The sequence below is a fragment of the Myotis yumanensis genome, unplaced genomic scaffold (genome assembly GCF_028538775.1).
Source record: "Myotis yumanensis isolate MYYU_CA2020_CCGP unplaced genomic scaffold, mMyoYum1.0.hap1 SCAF_6, whole genome shotgun sequence".
NCBI lineage: Eukaryota > Metazoa > Chordata > Mammalia > Chiroptera > Vespertilionidae > Myotis > Myotis yumanensis.
The window spans coordinates 81,517,752-81,538,939 of NW_027223757.1; the positions used below are offsets into that span (position 1 = coordinate 81,517,752).

General features: G+C 40.0%; 1 protein-coding gene across 2 annotated transcripts in view; it reads left to right on the forward strand.

The window, feature by feature from the left end:
- Window positions 1–262: 262 nt before the first annotated feature.
- Window positions 263–21,188, forward strand: part of CYP39A1 (cytochrome P450 family 39 subfamily A member 1) — a 73,673-nt gene continuing 52,747 nt past the window's right edge. For both annotated transcript variants that reach the window (XM_070418471.1, XM_070418472.1), the window contains exons 1-5: window positions 263–526; window positions 9,516–9,651; window positions 16,079–16,253; window positions 17,648–17,797; window positions 18,704–18,797. In XM_070418471.1, the coding sequence (XP_070274572.1) occupies window positions 350–526; window positions 9,516–9,651; window positions 16,079–16,253; window positions 17,648–17,797; window positions 18,704–18,797 (732 nt within the window). In that variant the 5' untranslated portion in view covers window positions 263–349. The remainder of the gene's footprint in view (window positions 527–9,515; window positions 9,652–16,078; window positions 16,254–17,647; window positions 17,798–18,703; window positions 18,798–21,188) is intronic.

Sequence of the window (21,188 nt, forward strand, 5' to 3'; positions counted from 1 at the left end):
CTCCCTGGGGCCCCGGTATCCATGGCAACAACGCGTGGGTTGTTTTTTTTTTTTTCCCCTCTTGGACACTCGGAACCCGCCCTCAGACTTCGGTCCAGCTTCAGCACGACGAACCGGTTGGCCAAGACCTGAAAGAGAAGTGGGAGGGAGCGATGATGCAAAACTCATCTAAACACTGGGGCGGGGAAAGGCGACTACAGTTAGAAAGGCAAAGAAAGCTGCAAAAGTTGCAGCAGGAAAGGTTGCGAGGTCCGGTCGGTGCTCCCGATTCGGAGAGGGAAGGAACAAGTGCCATGGCTGCAGGACTTTTCCTTCTTTGATACTGGAAGGTGCTAGACTAGATAAAAACATGGAACTAATTTTCCCGTCAGTGATTATAATCCTAGGTTGCGTTGCTCTTTTGTTATTCCTTCAATGGAAGAACTTGAACGGACCCCCGTGCATCAGCGGCTGGATTCCTTGGATTGGAGCTGCATTTGAGTTTGGGAAAGCCCCTCTAGAATTTATAGAGAAAGCAAGAATTAAGGTAAGAGGCCTTAGCAGGTGGAGTTACCACAGAAGGTAATGTTTACTTTTTTATTTTCTTTCATTGGATCTCACATGTAATGTTAGAACACGGGGAACATATCTGCTGCCCTCAATTAAACGATCTAGTCATTTATGCATTCCTCAACCTACAGCTATGTCTTTATGCATGGTTTTTAAAAAACAAATAGATTTTTATCAGTTATGAAGTACAATGCAGCTTGCAACTAACTGCCCTTTGGGAAGCAGACATTATGGGATGCAACCTATGATGAGTGCTAATTACTTCATCTTTAAAAAATCCTTTGTATACATATTAAGTAAATGCTTGCAGTAATTGGGAAAGACAAGTGTAATTTCAATTTATGAAAACGCATAGTAAATTAGTATCCAAATAGGAGTTTGTTGTAAAAAAAAAAAATTGCTTACAAACTTGGACTTTACAAATTTTGCTGGCCCCGTATTTTCGACTGCTGTTATTACTTACTGATGATGAAATCCGTTTTCACTGGGCACTAAGAAGATTAGCGATGGTTGTTGTAGTATATGTTTTTGTACTTTTTCAAATATAGTATATCTTGCAAAAAGAGTTTATAGAATACTGCCAACTTTTTTATTTATTTCAACCAGCGCTTCACTGAACATTCTGGGGGGGCGGGGTGTATACATACATATAGTGTGTGTGTGTGTGTGTGTGTGTGTGTGTGTGTTGCTTTTTGCATTTAGCTGATTGTTTCCTCAGAATGAATTTCTAAAAATGGAAGTACCCAAAGAACATGAACATTTACATTGCTTATGTTACCATTTTACCCTTGCAAAAGGATTTAACAGTATACACTTTTTTCTTTTCTTTTGAGTGTAGGTAGGGGATTGCCTAGCTCCTCTTATCCTGGCCCAACCAAGGAACAATAATTCTTGCTAGTCTAATAGATGCAAAACAGTATACTTAAAAGAAATTCTCCTTTATTTCCTACTAGAGGCCCGGTGCACGAAATTTGTGCACGGGTGGGGCCCCTAGGCCTGGCCGGTAATCAGGGTAGATTGGAGCCTTCTGGCTGCTGGCCGGGGCCTTCCTCCCTTCGTTCCCCACCACCTTGTGGTGGTCAGTGCACGTCATAGCGAGTGATTGAACTCCCAGTCTCCCAGTCAAATTCCTGAGGGGACACTCTGCATATTAGCCTTTTATATATATACTAGAGGACCGGTGCACAAAATTCGTGCACTCGGGGGGGTGTCCCTCAGCCCAGCCTGCGCTCTCTCACAGTCCGGGAGCCCTCGGGGGATGTCCAACTGATGGCCAGCAGTCAGACATCCTTAGCGCTGCTGCAGAGGCGAGAGAGGCTCCTGCCACCACCACTGTGCTCGCTAGCCATGAGCCCCGCCCAGGGCTCCTGCGTTGAGTGTCTGCCCCCTGGTGGTCAGTGCACATCATAGCGACCAGTCATTCTGCCATTAAGTTGATTTGCATATCATATAGGATATAGCCTTCCTTAGGAGTATGATTTTGATAATGTTTAGGGACTGTTTTTACAAGCCTGTCTGAAAAGGTCAATCAAGGTCACAAAGATTATTCTATTTTCTTCTAAAAAATTTATAGTTTTGCATTTTTCATTTGGGGCTATGATCAACTTTGTATTAATTTGTGGGTGTGTGGTATAAGTAAGGGGTGAGGTTCATTTCCCCCCTGATCTGGATGTCCAGATGTTCCGGTATCATTTCTTGAAGGACTTTCCTCATGGCATTGCCTTTGCAGCTTTTCATAAATTAGTTGACTGTGTATGTGTAGTTCTATTTCTAGCTTTTCTCTCCTATTCCATTGATTTATATGACCACTCCTTTATGAACATTGAATTGTCTTAAAAACTCTGTTTTTATAGTAAGTTTTTAAATCAGGTAGTGAAAGTTCTCTATATATTTTTTTGTAATTGCCTTGACATTCAAGATTTAAATTTGAATTTTAATATAAATTTTAAAATTTGCTTGTCAATTTCTATTATAAAGACTGCTGGAATTATGATTGGAAGTTTGTTAAACCTGTAGAAAAATTAGGGGAGAATAGACTTTTTAACAATATTAATTCTTCTATTCTTTGAATGCTGTATATCTCTCAATTTCGCTACTTAATTTCTTTCAGAAATTACATGTAGTTTTTTGCAATGAGGGCTTGCCTGTGATTGTTAATTATTTTCTTGTGGATTTTATATTTTGGGGGTTATCCTATATAATAAAAGCCTAATATGCTAAGTGTCCAGTTGACAAGTTAGTCATTCAACCAATTAAAACATAATATGGTAATGATATGCTAAGGCTCCTCAACCACTTGCTATGACGTGCACTTACCACCAGGGGGCAGACGCTCCGACTGGTAGGTTAGCTTGCTGCTGGGGTCTGGCTGATCAGGACTGAGTGAGATGGGCTGGGCACGCCTTGGAGCCCTTGTGTGGTACCTCCCCCGGTGGCCAACCTCCCGCATCCCTCCCCAGTCCTGATCCTGCACCGGTGGGGTCACTCAGCCTGGCCTGTGCCCTCTTGCAATACGGGACCCCTCGGGGAATGTCAGAGAGCTGGTTTTGGCCTGATCCCGCAGGCCAGGCCGAGGGACCCCACTGGTGCACGAATTCGTGCACTGGGCCTCTAGTTATAGATAAAGTTGTTTTCACTTTTGCTTTCTAATTGTATCCTGCTGGCACATAAAAAATGCAAGGTTTTAGTTTTTTTTGTATATTAATTTTGTATCCTGTGACCTTGCTAAATTCACTTACTAGTTCTAGTAGTTATTTTGTGAAATTCTTAAGAGTTTTTATACATAAACAATATGTCCTGCAAAGAGATAAATTTATTTTCTCCCCGCCCCTCCGCCATGATGTTTATGTCTTTTATTTCTTTTTCTTACATTACTACAATCAGTAGGAGCTCTAATATATTGTGGAATAAAAGTGATGAAAGTTGACAAGCTTGTCTTTTTCCTAATTTTAGGTTAAATGTTCAACATTTTACCATTAAGTATGATGTTAACTATTGATTTTCCAAAGGTGCCTATTTCAGTTCTGACCTTCAGACCATACCCAGAATTCACCAGGGAAATAAATAGTGAACTATTGTTTTTTCACTTCTGTACAGTTCTCTCCTCTGTGGAGTTTTAGCCAATTTAGTTTTTATTGTATCCCCAGTTCTCTGATGCTTTTAAAAATATCATCTTTGGAATTTATTCACCTTTTTTAAGTTGGAAGTAAGAACCTTGGCTCACCTGGTCCTACCACATCCTACTCAGAAATAAAACCTGCAAAGTATTTCCTGAAACATAGTTCACTTAAACAGTCACTTAATGATGGACATGTTTTTCCCCTCATATTTTGCTATTATAAATAATGTAGCAATAAATATCATTTCTGTGTGTACAGTATATCTATAAATTATCAGATTGAAAGTGTAAATATATTTGTAATTTAGAGTGAAGTAGGAAAACTTTTGAGTGTTTTGAGCAGAGGAGTAATATGATCTGATTTAAATTTTAAAGGGTCACTTTGGCAGCTCTGTTAAAAACAGGGACCTAAGGATAAAAGAAGGAAAATAATTTGAAGGTTATTGCAGTAATTCAAGCTGAAGGTCATGATGGTTTTGGCCATGGTGATAGCAGTGGCAGTTTGAGAAACAGCTGGGTATATTTTGAAGGTGGAAACAACAAGATTTACTTGTTATTGAATGTGGTGTGTAAGAGAATCAAAGAGGCAAAGGTGACTCCAAGAAGTTTAGCTTGAGAAACTAGACAGTAGATTGCCATCAAATGAAAGGACACGAGTGCAGGAACTCATTGGAAGGAAAGTTCAGCTTTAGATCTGTAGAAGTTTGGGATTTTGACATCCAAGTGGAGATGTTGAAATAAGCAGTTGGATAAATGAATTTGGAGTTCGGGAAAGAGGTCCGATTATGCATTGGTTCAATCTCCGTGGCCTGTCTCCCATGCTGTCATTCCCTTGCAATCGTTTTCACCTTTATTTCTATTTTCTATTTTGCATTTTTCACATTTCTATACTCTCTTTTCCTTAGACCTTTTTGTGTGGGGTGTATAGCCTCACATGTAATTCTTTTCTTTTATTCAGAAATGTTCTTATTGTGTCTTTCTTTCCTGAGTTCCTTTATTTCATAACTTTCCTCTTTTGTCTGGCTATTTTTTCCCATGGTTTCTTTATATTCCTGCTTTATTTTCTTTGCAAATGCAATTATTAGATTAATTTTTACAAATCACAACAGTAATTTTGCATTTCAATTCTCATGTACTCTTTAACAAAATCCTCTCAGTGGGTTTCTTTATCAGGGTATTCTTTTCTTTCTTATAGTGCTGAATTTTCCCCTTTTGTTTAACCATATTTTAAAGAGTTGAGTTGTCTTTGATTAGCTCTCAACAAGAGGTTTTGGTTAGAAGTAGTTGCTTTCCAAGTTTCTCAGCTTAAGTTTTCTATCCTCTCTTGCTACAGTGAAACCATAGCGCCTCCTCGCATGCATGATCTATGGCTCCTGCCTTTCGGGACCTACCCTTCCACACTGCCTTTCTCCCATAGCTGCTGCTACTAAGAGACAGGACTCTTGTCTTCTCAGGTGCCTCTTCACGGTTAGAAGACGCTGCTTCTGGAACCCTCTGAATAGCTTCTGTGTGATCCTTTGCTAGTTCCCTCAATATCCACGGCCTGCTTATTTTAGCCCCTCTCCGAGTGGTTCTAGCTCTGAGTTTTGCCTTCTCCCATCCCGGAGTGTATATATCTGAGCTTTTCAGTGTTGAACTCTCTGGACATTCCTCATTTCTCCCCCGCTATACTGTTAGAGCTTCCACTGCCAATTCTGCTGGTTTCAGGTGTGGTGGCTTTTGTAGTTTGTAGATTTTCTTCGTATTGTTTAGCTGAGTCTGTTGCTTGTGTGTATGTTTGTTTCATTCTCCTTTTGGCTTTGTGTAGTTTCCAGGAAAGAAGTGGAAAAATTCAGAAAGAAGTTGCCACAATGTTGCTATCAAAATTAGAAGTCCATCTTCTTTAAAATATAGTGGTGTGTTTTGTTTTGTTTTTCAAATAGGTTTATATTCTAAAGGCATAAATATGTCTAGTTTCCTAACCCCATGAATAGCTTTGGCCCCACTGTTTCCTTTATATTAGTGTTTGTGCTCCTTCCACAATACACACTCCTGGTTGGGTTGAGGTAGTCAGAGTGTGAGTATTTTTTTTAACCCATTATGCTTTTCTATTTTCCTTTAAACCTGTTTTATTTTCTTCAAAGTAACTTTTTCAAAAAATAATGTTTAATTTTGTTTTTCATCCTTCTATTATGTCTAGGTTACATTTTACATAGGTGAATTAAAAATAATTTTAGATGCCCTGGAGCATTCACCTTCACTGTGGCAGGGGAATACATGAGAGGAAATGGGAAGTAAGCTCAAAAGTAAATATTAACATATTTGGTTTGTTAAAGAGGAATATTTAGCATGAAAGTCCCCAGTTAAGAGGATGAAAATCAATCCATAGGCTGAAAGAAAATATTTACAAGCTACATGTCTAACAAAGGACTAGTATCTAGAACAGCGGTTCGCAACCTGTGGGTCGCGACCCCTTGGGGATCGAACGACCCTTTCACAGGGGTCGCCTAAGACCATCGGAAAACACATATATAATTACATATTGTTTTTGTGATTAATCCCTATGCTTTAATTATGTTCAATTTGTAACAAAGAAATTGGGGGTCACCACAACATGAGAAACTGTATTAAAGGGTCGCGGCATTAGGAAGGTTGAGAACCACTGATCTAAACTATATAAAGAACTCTCAACATTCCAGATTAAAGAAAAAACACAACCGTCCAATTTAAAAAATGGGCAAATGTCAAGAACAGACAGTTTACTGAAGAGGGTATACAGATGGCAAATGAGCACATGGAAAAATGTTCAACATCATTAGCAATTAGGGATATGTAAATTAAAACCACAATGGAATATCATGAGACACCTATCAGAATGGCTAAATAAAAAACAAGGACAGCACCCAAACGCTAGTAAGGATACAGAGAAGCTGGGTCATTCATACATTGCTGGTGGAAATACAAAATGTAAGATGGTAAAATTGCTGATGGAAATGCTGGTTCATATTCTTGGAACTTATCCTAGAGAAATGAAAACTTACGTTCACACAAAAACCTGTACGTGAATGTGTTTAGCTACTTTGTTTGCAATAGTCTGAAACTGAAAAGAACACAGACATTCTTCAACAATGTTTAAACAAACTGTGGTACATTCATACCATGGAATTCTACTCAAAATATAAAGGAATGAACTATTGATGCATACACCAATGTGGATGGATCTCAATTGGATTATGCCATGTGAAAAAAAAGACAATCCCAAAGGTTCCCATACTATATGATTCTATTTCTATAACATTGTGAAAATTCAGTACTCTATTAGAAATAGAGAGCAGATTAGTAGCTGCCAAGGGTTAAGGAGCAGTCGGGCATGGGAGGGAAATGGGTGTGGCTATAAAAGGGACATATTTTCTTGACTTTATCAATGCCAGTAGCTTGGTTATGATACTGTACTATCACTTTGAGAGGTGTTAACACTAGGAGAAGCAGAGTGTTGGTGATTTCTTACACCTGCATGTTAGTCTACATTATCTCAAAATAAAAAGTTTAATAAAAAAAATACAAGCATCACAACTACACATACTGCATATGCTTGCCTCTACTTCGTAATACTCAGAGTGCTGACATTGCACAAAAACGAGAACAGAAGGAAGGCAAATAAGACAGAAAAACCTTATTGTCAATAGAATTTATAACACCGAACATGGCCATTTGCACTGTGCAGTCATTTTGCAATAAGTTACTTTCAATATTACTTGTCAGCAGTTATCTCAACTACTCAGTGTGTTTGAACTTGGCTGTTCTACCCTGTGGCCTGGGTGCCAATATGTGTTACGAAAGGACACATTCCTAATGGAAATTTAAGAGTTCTCTTTTGGACAAAGCTTTAACAAACAATGAGAATCACTCGTCTTCTAAGTGTTGACTAGCAAACAATTGTAGAGAGGGAATTTTGGAAAGGAGTGTAGATGCCAGTGTTGGAGGCAGTTAGACAGACAAGAGCAGAGCAAGGAGGATGGGCCAGGTTACAGAAGGTCAACAGGGCGGAAAGCCTCGGGTGCTTAGCAATGGGCAAACCTGAGGAAACAAGGACCTTGCCCCCAGGGTAACCCCTCCTCCCCTAGCATATTACTGGTCATGTGGCTGGGACCCTCCTCTGATCTTTCCTGCCCTAGCATTTGCTAGTCATGTGGGTTAGACCCCTTAGAGGGGTTATGAACAAAGGGTCTGGAGAATAGCCCTTATGCACTGAGGACAGTGAGGTTCTGACCCAACTCAATTACATCCAGGCCTCAGTTGTGTTTTAGCTCCAGGCCCAGAAAAGCAGCCAAACCAGACAAAGGGACCCCATGGCTGACCTTGGGACCAGCTGCATTGACTAATTACCCTGCCTTGGCACCAGCCAATCCGTGGAAACCACAATTGGATACAGTGGAGGGAAGCTGACGCTTGTTCTATTGGGATCCTCCCCTGAGACCTCCAGATAAATACCCTCTAGACCAGGACCCCAAGGGGCTCTCTCTATGGAGCATGCCCATGCCTTTCCCCGCCCCATTCCCTCAGGCACATTGTACTGAGCCCGTTTCTTCTATGGCTCCCTTCTTCTACCTCTGTGACTTTCTAAATAAACTCTCTTATAGTTTGTCTTGGCTCTGAATTCTTTCTTAGCCAGAACTCCAGGTTGCTGAACCAAGGTCCAGTCTGACTCCACCAGTCTAACACCGGTTGCCGTTCTTGCTGCTAACACATGGATCACGAGTGAAAGAAAATGAGACTTCACTGTTTGGTGGCTCCATGATTATTAAGCCCTCAGCTGCCTGATAGTGTTCAACAGCGTATCGCGTGTCTTTTCATGGCAGGTCTAGAAATGACTAATATTGAAGTAGTAATGAGCATAAATGGTATTCAGAGATAAAAGTAAGGGTGGTTGTTCTAACAATGGGAAATGTTGGATGAAGTATGGTAAAGTCACTGTGGCCACAGGGGAAATGAAAATAATGATATATTCCCCGCCCCCCCCCCCCCCCCAAGGACTTACTGGAATCAAACCCCTCACTAGAGTATGTTTTAGGCTACTTGGAATGATCTGATAGCAAGGGCAAAACTGAGGATGTAGGAGAGAGAAGGAAGAAATGTGGAACAAAAAGAAGGTAAGAGACCATGGAAGGGATGTTGGCATTTCATCTTCCATCTGTGTTCACCAGAGGGAAGTATGGAGAATGGGGCAAATGGGTAACCTTTGCAGGATTTGGTGGTAAGAAGTTGAGAGTGCTCTTACTTGATTGCTTCTGTATTCCCCGTGACATACAAAGCAGGAACACTACCTCACAGTGGAGAAGGTTGGGCAAGTTGTACAGGTAAAATAGTCATTTTGGAAAGTGAAAAAGTGAACACGTTAGAGAACTTTTTAGGATTGCAAGACATTATTGAGTGACCATGAATTTATAGTAAAAACAGTCAACAATTTTGTATATTTTTCTTGAACAAAGTTGAGGTATAGGTTACTTATAACCTACTGAATCTTGAAAACAATGTTCAAATAGTATAGTATTTAGTAAAATTTCTAATAATTACTTCTAATTATTATTTGGCACTCCAAGAAAGGAATGTGCAACTAAGTAATTACATGATCAGAGGGGAGGTTAAGTATTAGGACAGAATAAATTAGGGTTTATATAATATAGCATTGGCCAAATCAGTCAAAATTTAGAATTAATTACCATATATAATTATAATAAATTTTTTCTTGACTATAACTTCAGCATTGGGGTTCTTGAGGCATACTGTGTCTTAAACCTAGCCCATGGCCCAATAACTTAGTTATCAGAAATGCTTACTAATATGATCTGTATTTATGTGTGTTTTTCAGTATGGACCAATATTTACAGTCTTTGCTTTGGGAATTCGAATGACCTTTGTTACTGAAGAAGAGGGCATTGATGTGTTTCTAAAATCCAAAGAAGTAAATTTTGAATTTGCAGTGCAAGATCCTGTCTATCGTACAGGTAAAGAATATTCTCAGTTCATTTGAAATATAACGTTGGAATCCACAAGTAGTTTTAGGTAACAGTGACATCCTTACTCCTATATCAAGAATGATGAGGATCCATTATTTTATTGTTTAGAGTAAGGGTAGAAGGAGAAAAGAGTATATGATGAGTTTGGTCATTGAAAAACAAAGTATCGGCAGCCTAATACAGTTAGATCTCAATTAGACACGTGAAAGAGATGAGGTTACCTCACTGATGTTTTCTCTGGAAAATATTTGGAACCTGTATCCTGTTACAGCTCCCAAGATGTGGCTAACTGTTCTGCTGCTTCAGGCTGTAGCTCTTGGCTTGATCACATCTTACTGCTCTGCTCTCTGAAAGTAGAATTCCACTGCTTACTAAGCCCTTTACTAACTGCATTTCCTGACATAATCCATAGGGCTATTAAGGTAAGTGGTGCCCTTTCTCCAGTTCTCTGTCCTCAGTGACCTCTGGATTGTACTGGTTAGTGTGTCCGCAGGGTCAGGGTCTCCTCTGTTTCTCCCCAGGTCACCCACATGCATGCTGAGCCCATTTGTCCTCCCAGGAATGCAGGGCTGGTTCATTTTGCATCTGATTCACTTTGCACCTTTCTTTTCACAATGTCTGTGCTTGCCTCTACTGACCACAGCTTTTTTCTCTATGCTTCCCTCTTTGCTTCTTTCTTAGGTTCTTTTTCATGTAGCCTCTCATGCATTTTTTTTTTTTGCCATTAAAACCAAAAAGTTGGTTTTACGAGCTCTCAGTGACCAATAGAATGATTATTTTTTCATTTTGCTTTTATGAAAATCACATGTTGTTTAAATTTTATGAGTATTTAGTATACTTCTTGATATTCGGACTATGGAATTTCAGATCAAAGATTATAAATATTTTGAAATTTCTTGATCTATAAAGTCACATATCCTTCAGAAATATATACCAACCTACTCACCTGTCAGATACATGAAAGTGATCAAGTTTTTATAGCTGTCCCTCCCTTCTGGTGGCTTTCATATTTAAATATTTTTTATTTAATAGGTGAAAGTATGTTAATATCTACTTTTGAGCCAGTTTCCAATTTCCTCTCATGTATTCCCCTACCACAGAGAAGATGAATGCTTCAGGGTATCTAAAAATTATTTTTAAATTACCTATATAAAATGTAACCTAGACATAATAGGATGATGAAATACAAAACTAAAAATTATTTTTTGAAAAGGTTACTTTGAAGAAAATAAAATAGGATTAAAGAAAAATATTGAGTTAAAAACACTTACTTATACTCTCACCACCTCAACCACACCAGGAGTGAGTATTGTGGAAGGAGCATGAACGCTAATATAAAGGAAATAGTGGGGCCAAAGCAATTCATGGGGTGAGGAAAGGACTCCTGGTGGAGTAATATTCAAGAAGATGCTTGAAAGAGGAATAGAAATTAGCAGGAGAAACTTAGGTCTTGTAGGCATGGGGTTGGGAGTGAGTGAGGTTGGTCAAGTAGAGAATGTTCTGAGCAGATAGAACAGCTCATGAAAATGCTGGGCTATATAAAACTGTGTGTTTTCAATATACCTGAAATGTAGATTTGGAGGGGGAAATATCACCAGAGAGTCCAAAAGTTGGTAGGAAGCCAATGAAAGGTTTAAGCATGAAAATAACATCACTAGAATTGTGTTTCCCTGCTGGGGTCCAGCCCCAGCGTGTCCAGGGGTTCCCCAAGGTGTGGACGGAGTCGGCGGAGAATGAATGACACGAAGGCAGCGTTTAGGTGATCATCATGGCCAGGTTCCTCTTAGCCAGGTACCTCCCTTTATTGTCATCTAACATCTGTATATATACTATTTGGTTCCAATCCTATCCATTCTATACAAAAGGCCAGGGGGCTTCCCATCTCCATTCAAAGGTTACTCTATTGTTCCACTAAGCTACAAGGAAGTAACTGAAGGAGGTCACTCCAAGCAAAGATCAAAGCGACCAACCACCCCTCTGACTCTCAGTTAAAGGGTTTACTGATAAAAAATCCTCACCTGGGGGAACAACCTTTCTCAGGAAGCATTAAGAGGGGGAGCAAACATATTAAGAACAGTATGCCATATACGCCAGGTCCCTTGAAACATCCCTGCAGTGACTGCCTCAAGCAGCCAGGGTGGATTGGCTTCCAGCAAATTCCCCCATTTTTATTTTTTAAATGACAGAGCCTTGTTAGAAAAAAAAGAAAGGAAAGGAAGGCAGCATCCTGACACAGCCCTCTCCTTCAGCTGCCCTTTCCCTGTGGTCCAAGGTAGAAATGGGAAACAAGTTCTGTTGCAGTGAGAGGGCAACTGCTATCAGCCAGGTCTCTTATCTAGGTACTGATCTCAGCTGGACCAAGTCTCTTTCTGTTCCCAATCTGAGCTGGGCCAAGTCTCTATCCGTTATCTGGGTCCCGATCTGGGCTGGACATGGGAAGCGAGAAGCAGCCATGGGGGCAGGAGACCTTCCTCAGAAGGGGCGAGTGTTCAAGCCCCTGCACCATTGGGGGGGTGAGGATCTGTGCCCCACCTCTGTTGAACCCCAAGTTCTCTCCTACTGGCCCCCGGCTGTGCCTGTCTTAGGTTGCCCCACCCTGTGGGGTCTTACCCGTCGTTGACTACCAGCCATCTCTGGGCCAAGTAGGGTGATGTGAGGTTCAGTTCTGTCTCCTTGGTAGCCTATGCCCCTGTGGCCTTCATGCCCAGCAACTGCCTTTGGATCCCCTCGCCTGCTGGCAGGGTCCCGGCCTTGATCACATATCTTGGGGAACCCAGGTTTCTTCTCCAGAAAGGGCCCAGCTCACTCCATTGGGCGAGAGACAGATCCATGGTACCAGCCACTGTGACCTCAGCATTAACAGAGAACTCAGGCAACAGCTATGGGCCCGGGACAGGCTTTCTCAGACCAGGATGTCAGGCTCTTGGCACAAGACAACTTCACGTATGTAGCATATAGCAAACACCCCCTAGTCACGGTAGAAAAGGGAGGTGCCCTTCCTGGAACAGAAGGGTAGGGAGATTCTAGAAAAGGCTGTGTTCAGGAGAGAAGGAGAAAGGCCAGCAAACAAGTAGTCAGATTTAAAAAAAAGAAAAAAGGAAAGGAGATGTGGGGCAAAGCTGGGACATAAGGCCAGACAAAAAGGAGGCACATGTGATCCTCCCAATGGACAGGTGGTTCCAGCTCAGGGCTGCACCTCTGAAAACTTAAGCACCAAGAACAAAAGGCTACCATAATGAAAGTAAAACTTAAGCATCGAGAACAAAACTCTGGCTATTAAAACAATAACAAGACAATGCCAATGCAAAACCCAAAACAATTTAAACTTAAACATAACATTTTAAAAACTAGTAAGAATAATAAAACAATGGCAATGCAAAACAGCAATAAGTGAGTTTCTGCTAAATTAAAGTTTCTTTTTGCTGATTTACTCAGAGTCCTCGGACTTGGCTGAGTAGCTTCCACTTCTTGCTTTTCTACCATCTGCTAGGCCTCAGTTGTTAACTTCTTCAGCTGACCCCATGTTGGCACCTCAGTCCCTTGCATAGCCTTCCTTTTCTTCTTTTTTCCGCTTTTCTTTGGAACAATGGGACAAGGAGCTTCTCTGGGTCCATTGTGGTGATACACGTAATGCTCTGGTACCCAATTTAGCTGCACTGCTACTTCTGGAAAGATACAAAATACAACCTCTTCCCCACATCATTACTAGATCTGGTAAAACTCTTGTCTGGTTTGTGTATCCTTCTACCAGGCTGAGTCGGCAGAGGCTATTGTACAGGAGGCCCGATGCCTTTTGGCTGCTGTACAACCCTCTGCATTGTATTTCAAAAAGTCTAACATATAACATTATTCTCCCCCCCCTTTTTTTGTTTTTTTATAGAAAAGGTTTATATTGATGGAATTGTCAGTTTTTCTTTTTGTGTCAAGAACTAACTTTGATGTGTTAAAACTAAGTAAAATGCATTTACTCAATCAGCAACATTTTTAAGAATAAACTTCAAAAATGCAAGACATAATCAACCAACAGATTTAATTCTGTCCTTTAGATTTTTCATGAGGCAAATTTAGATTAATATTTTAGCATTTTGTTATTTCAGAATATTTAATTCAATTTAGCAAACTCCCAAAGCCCTGGGCTGCCACTGACTGGAAACAGGTAAAAATGCAAAGTAGTTACATTCTTTCTCCCAAGGATGGGAAACTGGGAAGCAAGCCTCTCTTTAGAAGTTGCCACAGGCGGGAAGTTTTTGCCTACCTGCTTCTTCTGTTGGGGGGAGGGAGGCTAGCCTTCCTCCATTACAAATTGCCTTGGGGAGCCAGCCTTAATTAAAGGGCGTAGCCGTCTTTTACCTGGGCTACTTAGATTTTTATCATTAATATAGTCTAATAATTTTTAAGATTTAAATTCAAATGATTATTTTAAGGCATATTCTTTAGCAAATTTTTGTAACAGAGACAATTTTACTGAATTTCCTTTTCAGCCTTGAAGTTAACTTTGGAATGCGGTTTATTAACATTTTAAAGACTACTCTTTATTATGGAAAAATACCACTCTAGTTGCTAGAACCAGCCTGTATTTCTTTTTCCCTTTGGTCAAATTCGCCATTTAGGAAACAATCAGTCTTGGGTTTTATTTTGTACAATTGCAAAGAGACTCTAGCTCAAAACTCTATCTAAATGTCCAAAATCGGACGGTGCGCACATTAGTTTTAAGCCAGCTTTTCTCTTTACACGTGCACAGAAATCCCAGACGCATTTTCTAAATTTTGTAAAACTTTTCAATTACAAGAAGGACTTTAAATTAGAATACTTGGGGAGGGGGCGTCTATATTGGATCACCATGTGATCCCTTCTTCCCTTCCCCCACATTCTGCTTTGGGGGAACTTTCAGCAAATGACTCAGATGGCATATTTTCCCCAAAGTCATGCTTAATAGAAAAAGACATTTTATAATTTTTTCCTACTTCGCTTTCTAAAGTCATGGCTAGCACCCAAGGTAATCTTAGCCAAAGTTTGGTTGTCATAAGATGTTCTCTGGTAATTTTTAAATAAAACATTAAGTAATCTCATTGTGGGAGAGCTTATAGTTCTGCCCACTCTTGCCACCTTTGAATCTCTCCACACCAGAGGCGGATTCAGCAGTGGGATTTCATTTCTTATTACAGATTTTAGATTCCAAACACAAATTAAGATATTAATTTGAACAAGAAACAACATTGAGGTGACCATGGCACTCTTTTTTTTTTCTTCAGCCTGATTTAAAAGAGTACCTTTTAATATTCCAATTTCTTTATAATTTGGCCTTTTTGCACAGGTGATTCTATTAATGGCAAATTAAACATTTCAGGATTAGGACATGGAGGTGGAGGGAGCCACGAAGGCCATTCCTCCCATTTTTTCTTTTCTTTCTGCTCCTCTTAAGGCACCTTTCCTTCCTCAGAAAAGCATGGACACACTTCTTGTATAAAACATTCCGTCTGACTGGGCGTAACCTTAACTCCTCTGCTAGCAAGCATGTGTTAAAAGATCAATACAGAGTCTTTTTTCTTTAGACTAAGTATGGCACATCTTCTCAATCTAAGTTCTGTACTATCCACCCACTTACCCTACTTATCCTCTATAGGGGGGTCTGCAGCACCCTACGGTGGAGTCCTATCCATCCCGAGTGTGGGGGGGCTTACCTAGGGGAATCCTGTCCGGGCGCCAATATGCTGGGGTCCAGCCCCAGCGTGTCCAGGGGTTCCCCAAGGTGTGGACGGAGTCGGCGGAGAATGAATGACACGAAGGCAGCGTTTAGGTGATCATCATGGCCAGGTTCCTCTTAGCCAGGTACCTCCCTTTATTGTCATCTAACATCTGTATATATACTATTTGGTTCCAATCCTATCCATTCTATACAAAAGGCCAGGGGGCTTCCCATCTCCATTCAAAGGTTACTCTATTGTTCCACTAAGCTACAAGGAAGTAACTGAAGGAGGTCACTCCAAGCAAAGATCAAAGCGACCAACCACCCCTCTGACTCTCAGTTAAAGGGTTTACTGATAAAAAATCCTCACCTGGGGGAACAACCTTTCTCAGGAAGCATTAAGAGGGGGAGCAAACATATTAAGAACAGTATGCCATATACGCCAGGTCCCTTGAAACATCCCTGCAGTGACTGCCTCAAGCAGCCAGGGTGGATTGGCTTCCAGCATTTCCCAGAGGCCCACTTATAGATTATACCTTAGAGTAAATTGCCCTACAGACTTTTACTATCTTACAATATAGGTTGAATCTTTACCTGGTTTTATTCCCAGGAGGTTATTTTATGTTTTTGGTGAACTTTGGCTATATTCTCTACTGATCAACTAATAGGAGTATATTGACTGCTTCAAGGAGTTGTTACTTCTTTTAAAAATAGTTTTCTTGTTTATAGCATCAATTCCAAAGAATGTCTTTTTAACACTGCATGAAAAACTTTATATCCTGATGAAAGGGAAAATGGGGACTTTCAACCTTTGTCAATTCACTGGACAACTAACTGAAGAATTACAGGAACAACTGGAGAACTTAGGCACTCATGGGACAAGGGACCTGAACATCTTAGTAAGGTAAATAGACGAACAGTATTAGTTCATCTTGGTTTTTTGGAATAAAACATTTTAAGCCTATACATTGGACTTCAGAAATTATCCGGTGGATTAATAAAGTCTACCTAACTAGGCACTGAAGTAGAGGATCCAGAAGATGGTGTGAGACATGGAAAGTTGACTGAGGCAAAGTCAACAGAGGCCTCACCCCAGATGCCTCCTGGAGGGGAGGTGCTGAAAGGCAGATGAGATAGGAAAGGGCAGTGGAGGAACCAGGCAGCACGTCAGCCACATTCTGAAGCTTTCTGGCGAATGGAAGGTCTGGGCATGGGAACCAGGAGAGAAATTTCCCATGTGCACAAGGAGATGTGGGAAATTGAAGTTACCTTGGGCACTTTTCCATCTCAGTGGGATACTGGGATGCTGAAGGCGGGATTCAATAGTTCAGACTCATAAAATAGAACAATACTTAATGTTTTGTTAGTGGTTAGAAAGAGAGAGAGAAAAAGAACAAAGACAATCAACCAACCAAACTTTTGGCATGCCCCAAATGTACAACAAAACAGCAAATTCTCAGCTATCTTTGAAACTTTGGAGAAAATAAATAAAAATGAAATTAACAGTACTCAGTGTTACCAATCTAGGGCATATTAACTATCATTGATATTCTTTTACTTAAGTATGCCACAGTAATAATTCTATTCACTTATGGTAAAACTTAATGATATATACTATATTTCAATATAGAATAGTTCACATTTGTAGGATCCTGTAGACATTAGGAAATTTGCTGACTAATATTTCCCTTGATTCTTTGATTATTTTTTGCTGTTATCTAAAGGCATGGGCTATATCTTAGATAAAATTTGTTAAATAAATGATTTTTAAAATTGCATTGAATCAATTTATTTTTGTGCATCTAACATTTGTCAGAATCTAAGAATGCTTGCTTAGAAAGCATTTTAAAATCTTCAGATAAATAAGACTACAGTTTCAGTTACCCTTGTCATTTTTTTTGTAATGTTTTTGTTGATTTTACATAAAAAAAGGGAGAAGGAAAGAGATATAGAAACATCAGTAATGAGAGAGAATCATTGATCAGCTGCCTCCTGCACACCTCCTACCGGGGATCAAGCCCCAAGCCCCAGCATGTGCCCTGACTGGGAATTGAGCTTTGACTTCCTGGTTCATGGGTCGACACTCAACCACTGAGACACACCAGCCAAACACCCCCGAGTCATCTTGACTATATCCAAATATTAAAACCTGTTAAGGGTAGCTTTTCCCAAAAAAATCTATCATGTATTATTTTCTACTCCTTATATATAGCTATTAAATAATGCCCTCTTTTTTATCTTGACTTTATATTCTCCTGGTCATTGGGTCTGACTTTTTACATGCTTCTCTTTTTATAGGCATCTCCTTTATCCAGTCAGTGTGAATACGCTCTTTAAAAAAGGTTTGTTTCCCACAAACAAGAGGAAAATCATGGAGTTCTATCAGCATTTTAAAACTTATGATGAAGGTTTTGAACATGGGTCCCAGATGCCAGAGTATCTTCTAAGGTAGAAGTTGTTTCCTATAATTAATTCATTGACCAAGCTCCTCCCAGCAATTCATACGTCTCTCATTTCTCTGTTCTGCGTAGATATAACAGTTTAGTGGAAGAGAGAGCTGTTTTTTATGACTGGCTTGTGTTTGAAGGAGGAAGAGAAGATATATGCATGGTTTCTTTTTTAATTTCGAGGAGCAAATCCTTGTAAGGGAGGGAGAGGGAGAGGGAGAGAGAGGAAGGGAGAGGAAATGAATATGAATGTGAATGTGAATATTAAAATGAAGTGAAGAATTTATTTGAGGCTTAGCCTATTTACAGTTCATAGTCACACTCATTGCTACGGTTTGGACCTGTGTTAAACTGTCCAGTGTGACTAGTCTCAGAATCAGACATTGTCACCCTCATTCTCTCTGAGGCAAAAGTAGGTGTGGTTAAATGTATTTCTCAAAGTGGCTCAGATAAATATTTATAAAATGGCTCGAATACAAAGTAGCTCGTGATTTTTTTATCTCTTGGCAGTTGGTTTACAGTGGTCAATGGTCAGAAAGATTAAAAAAAACATAGCCAGTTTGCTTTAGCTGGTTTAAGACAGCAATGGGTCCCTGTGCTAGCTTTTCATCCTTCTGTAAGTGACAACAGCCAGAGTAAAAGTATTTTACTCTGAGTTCTGTTTTCTTGTTCAGTGCCAGTCCTGTAGGAATTCAAACATATATCTGTAAAAAACACTAAAGTTGTCCCTTACAATTTTCCTTATGGACTAATACGTCTGAGGATAGACCTATCATGAAATTCTAGCTGAAGATGAAAAATTTGGAGAGATAATTATGATTCTATAGACATCCCCCATTTCATACTGTGACCTATTACTTCTAATGTGCTTTCAAATTAATTTATACACATTTTTTCTCTCACCTAGAAACTGGTCAAAATCCAAAAGGTGGTTTCTAGAATTTTTTGAGAAAAACATCCCAGATATAAAAACAAACAAATCTGAAAAAGATAATTCCATGGTAAGTACACCTTATCTTTTTTTCCCCTAAAATACATGAGATGAAGACAATGAGGCTTTTTAAATCATAGCCACTCTAACTCCATATTTGAATCAAGGCAAATTTTCAACTTTGCTGATGCTCATTCATTGTTTAAGACTTTGGAACAGAATTCAGTGTGAACGTTCACAAGCAGTTTAACTTCATCTTTGTATGTATTGCTTCTGTTTCCCTCAAGAAGTTTCCTGTTTTGATACCCACATTTTTTAAAATGTGGGCTAAGAAGAAAATAAAAGATTCTGTTGTGTTCTGCATAAGTGGATTTCAATGGCCTACTTAAGCAGAGGACTAAAAGAAGTTTTTTGTTTTTGTTTTTCAAATATTATACACCCATTTTATTATGTTAGAAATATCAAATGTGGTAATTTCTTCCATGTGTCTAAATGTATATTAAATGAGTATTTCCATTTACAGAATGGCATATCAAATGAAATACATTAGTAGGGTTTTTCATGAGATATAAACTTCGTGTTATAACAGCTTCCATTGTAAGTATGATAGAAACCAGCTTTAAATGAAATTTATCCTTAAACTGTTTTCAGTTCTGCTAATCCATTGTTACAAAAAACAATAACAATAAGACACTACTGACGTTTATGGGTTGCATACTCCATGCCAGGCACAGTGTTACACAGTCACAGATTCATTTTTCATTTATTTTCCACAACTTCATACCCAGAAAACTGGGGGTTATTAAAACCAGAAAGCTGGGGATTAGGGTGGTTAATCACTTTTGAAACGTTACGTGCCTTAGTAAGTTACTGCAACTGCCTCTCACCATATATTTTCTTTGATAGTGATTTAATAGTTATTTTCTGTATTGTAGGATCTGAAGCAAAACTACTACATATGGTACAAGGCAGTTCTCCTAATCCCTAATCCTCGAGAGTTATGGGTTGTGCCTCTAAGGGGGCAGTAGAGTATAGCAGCTAAGAGTGTGGGCTCTGGAGCCAGCGCCAAGCTCACAAGGCCTGTATCCCAGCCCACCATCTAGAAGACATATGTCCCTGGCAAAGTCCCCTAACTTAATCGTACTTCAGTTGACTCAAATGTAAAATGGTGAAGTATTTACGTCTTGGAGTTGGATGAGGATTGAATGGGTAAAATACTTGTAAAGCATCTGAAACAGTATTTGCCTTAGCAAGCAATGACTAGACAGTAGCTACCATTATTTCCATCACCTATGCCTGAGTTATTTAATACTCAAAGTGCACAAGTAACTTAATGAAAATGCTCTAGTGCAGCGGTTCTCAACCTGTGACAGGGGTCCCCTAAGACCATCCTGCATATCAGATATTTACATTACGATTCATAACAGTAGCAACATTACAGTTATGAAGTAGCAACGAAATAATTTTATGCTTGGGTCACAACATGAGGAACTGTATTTAAAGGGCCAGAAGGTTGAGAACCACTGCAGTGTCTGAATTCCTTCCTCATGCTGGGGAACAGGCATAGGCAAACCTGGGGACACCTTTCTATGAGGAAAATACCCTCAGGGTATTTGTGTGATGACCTGAGAGTAACCATAGTAGCCAACCTTGGGTGAGGCTGTAATCTGACCCAGAGCCATTCAGGCAAACGTCAGTTTTCCACAGGGTTTTAGAGAATGACGGTATTTACAGTACACTGGCCCTGCAGTTCTCTCTCATGGGGCGTAGCCTGGGAATCTGCATGGCGAATGGCAGTAGGGTTTTCTCCTGAATGCTCCAGAGAGCTGTGTTTCTTATCCAAAGAGTAGAGGGGTGTGTGTGTGTGTGTGTGTGTGTGTGTGTGTGTGTGTGTTTAAAGTAACATTTGTCAGAATGGCAACTCATTTAATCCTTACCACAATCCTATGACCATCTTATAGATGAAACTGAGACACAAAGAGTTTAACTTGTCTGAGGTTACCCAATTCTTAAATAACAGCCAAGTTCTAGTTCCTCATGAAAGAATCTTGGAGGTTGTCATTTCATCCTCTCAAGAAAGAACCTGAACAGACTGAAAAATCAACAACTCTTGGATCCACCAGAGAGGGAGGATACAGGGCAAACCATTGGCCTCAAGAATGGAGAGAACAGTAGGCAAATACCTGATATTTTGTTAAGGATTTTTGCTCTATGTTTATGAGAGATATTGGTCTGTAGTTTTCCTTCCTTACTAGAGGCCCGGTGCATGGGATTCGTGCACTGGTGGGGGGCATGGCCTGTGGGGATCGGCCCACTGTGGGAGCACTGCTCATCCCAATCAGCCAAGTGGCGCACTGTGCTGAGCGTCTGACCCCTGGTGGTCAGTGTGCGTTATAGCGGCTGGTTGACCAGTCGTTCTGGTTGTCCCACCGTTCGGTCCGTGGGCTTTTATAGGATAGGA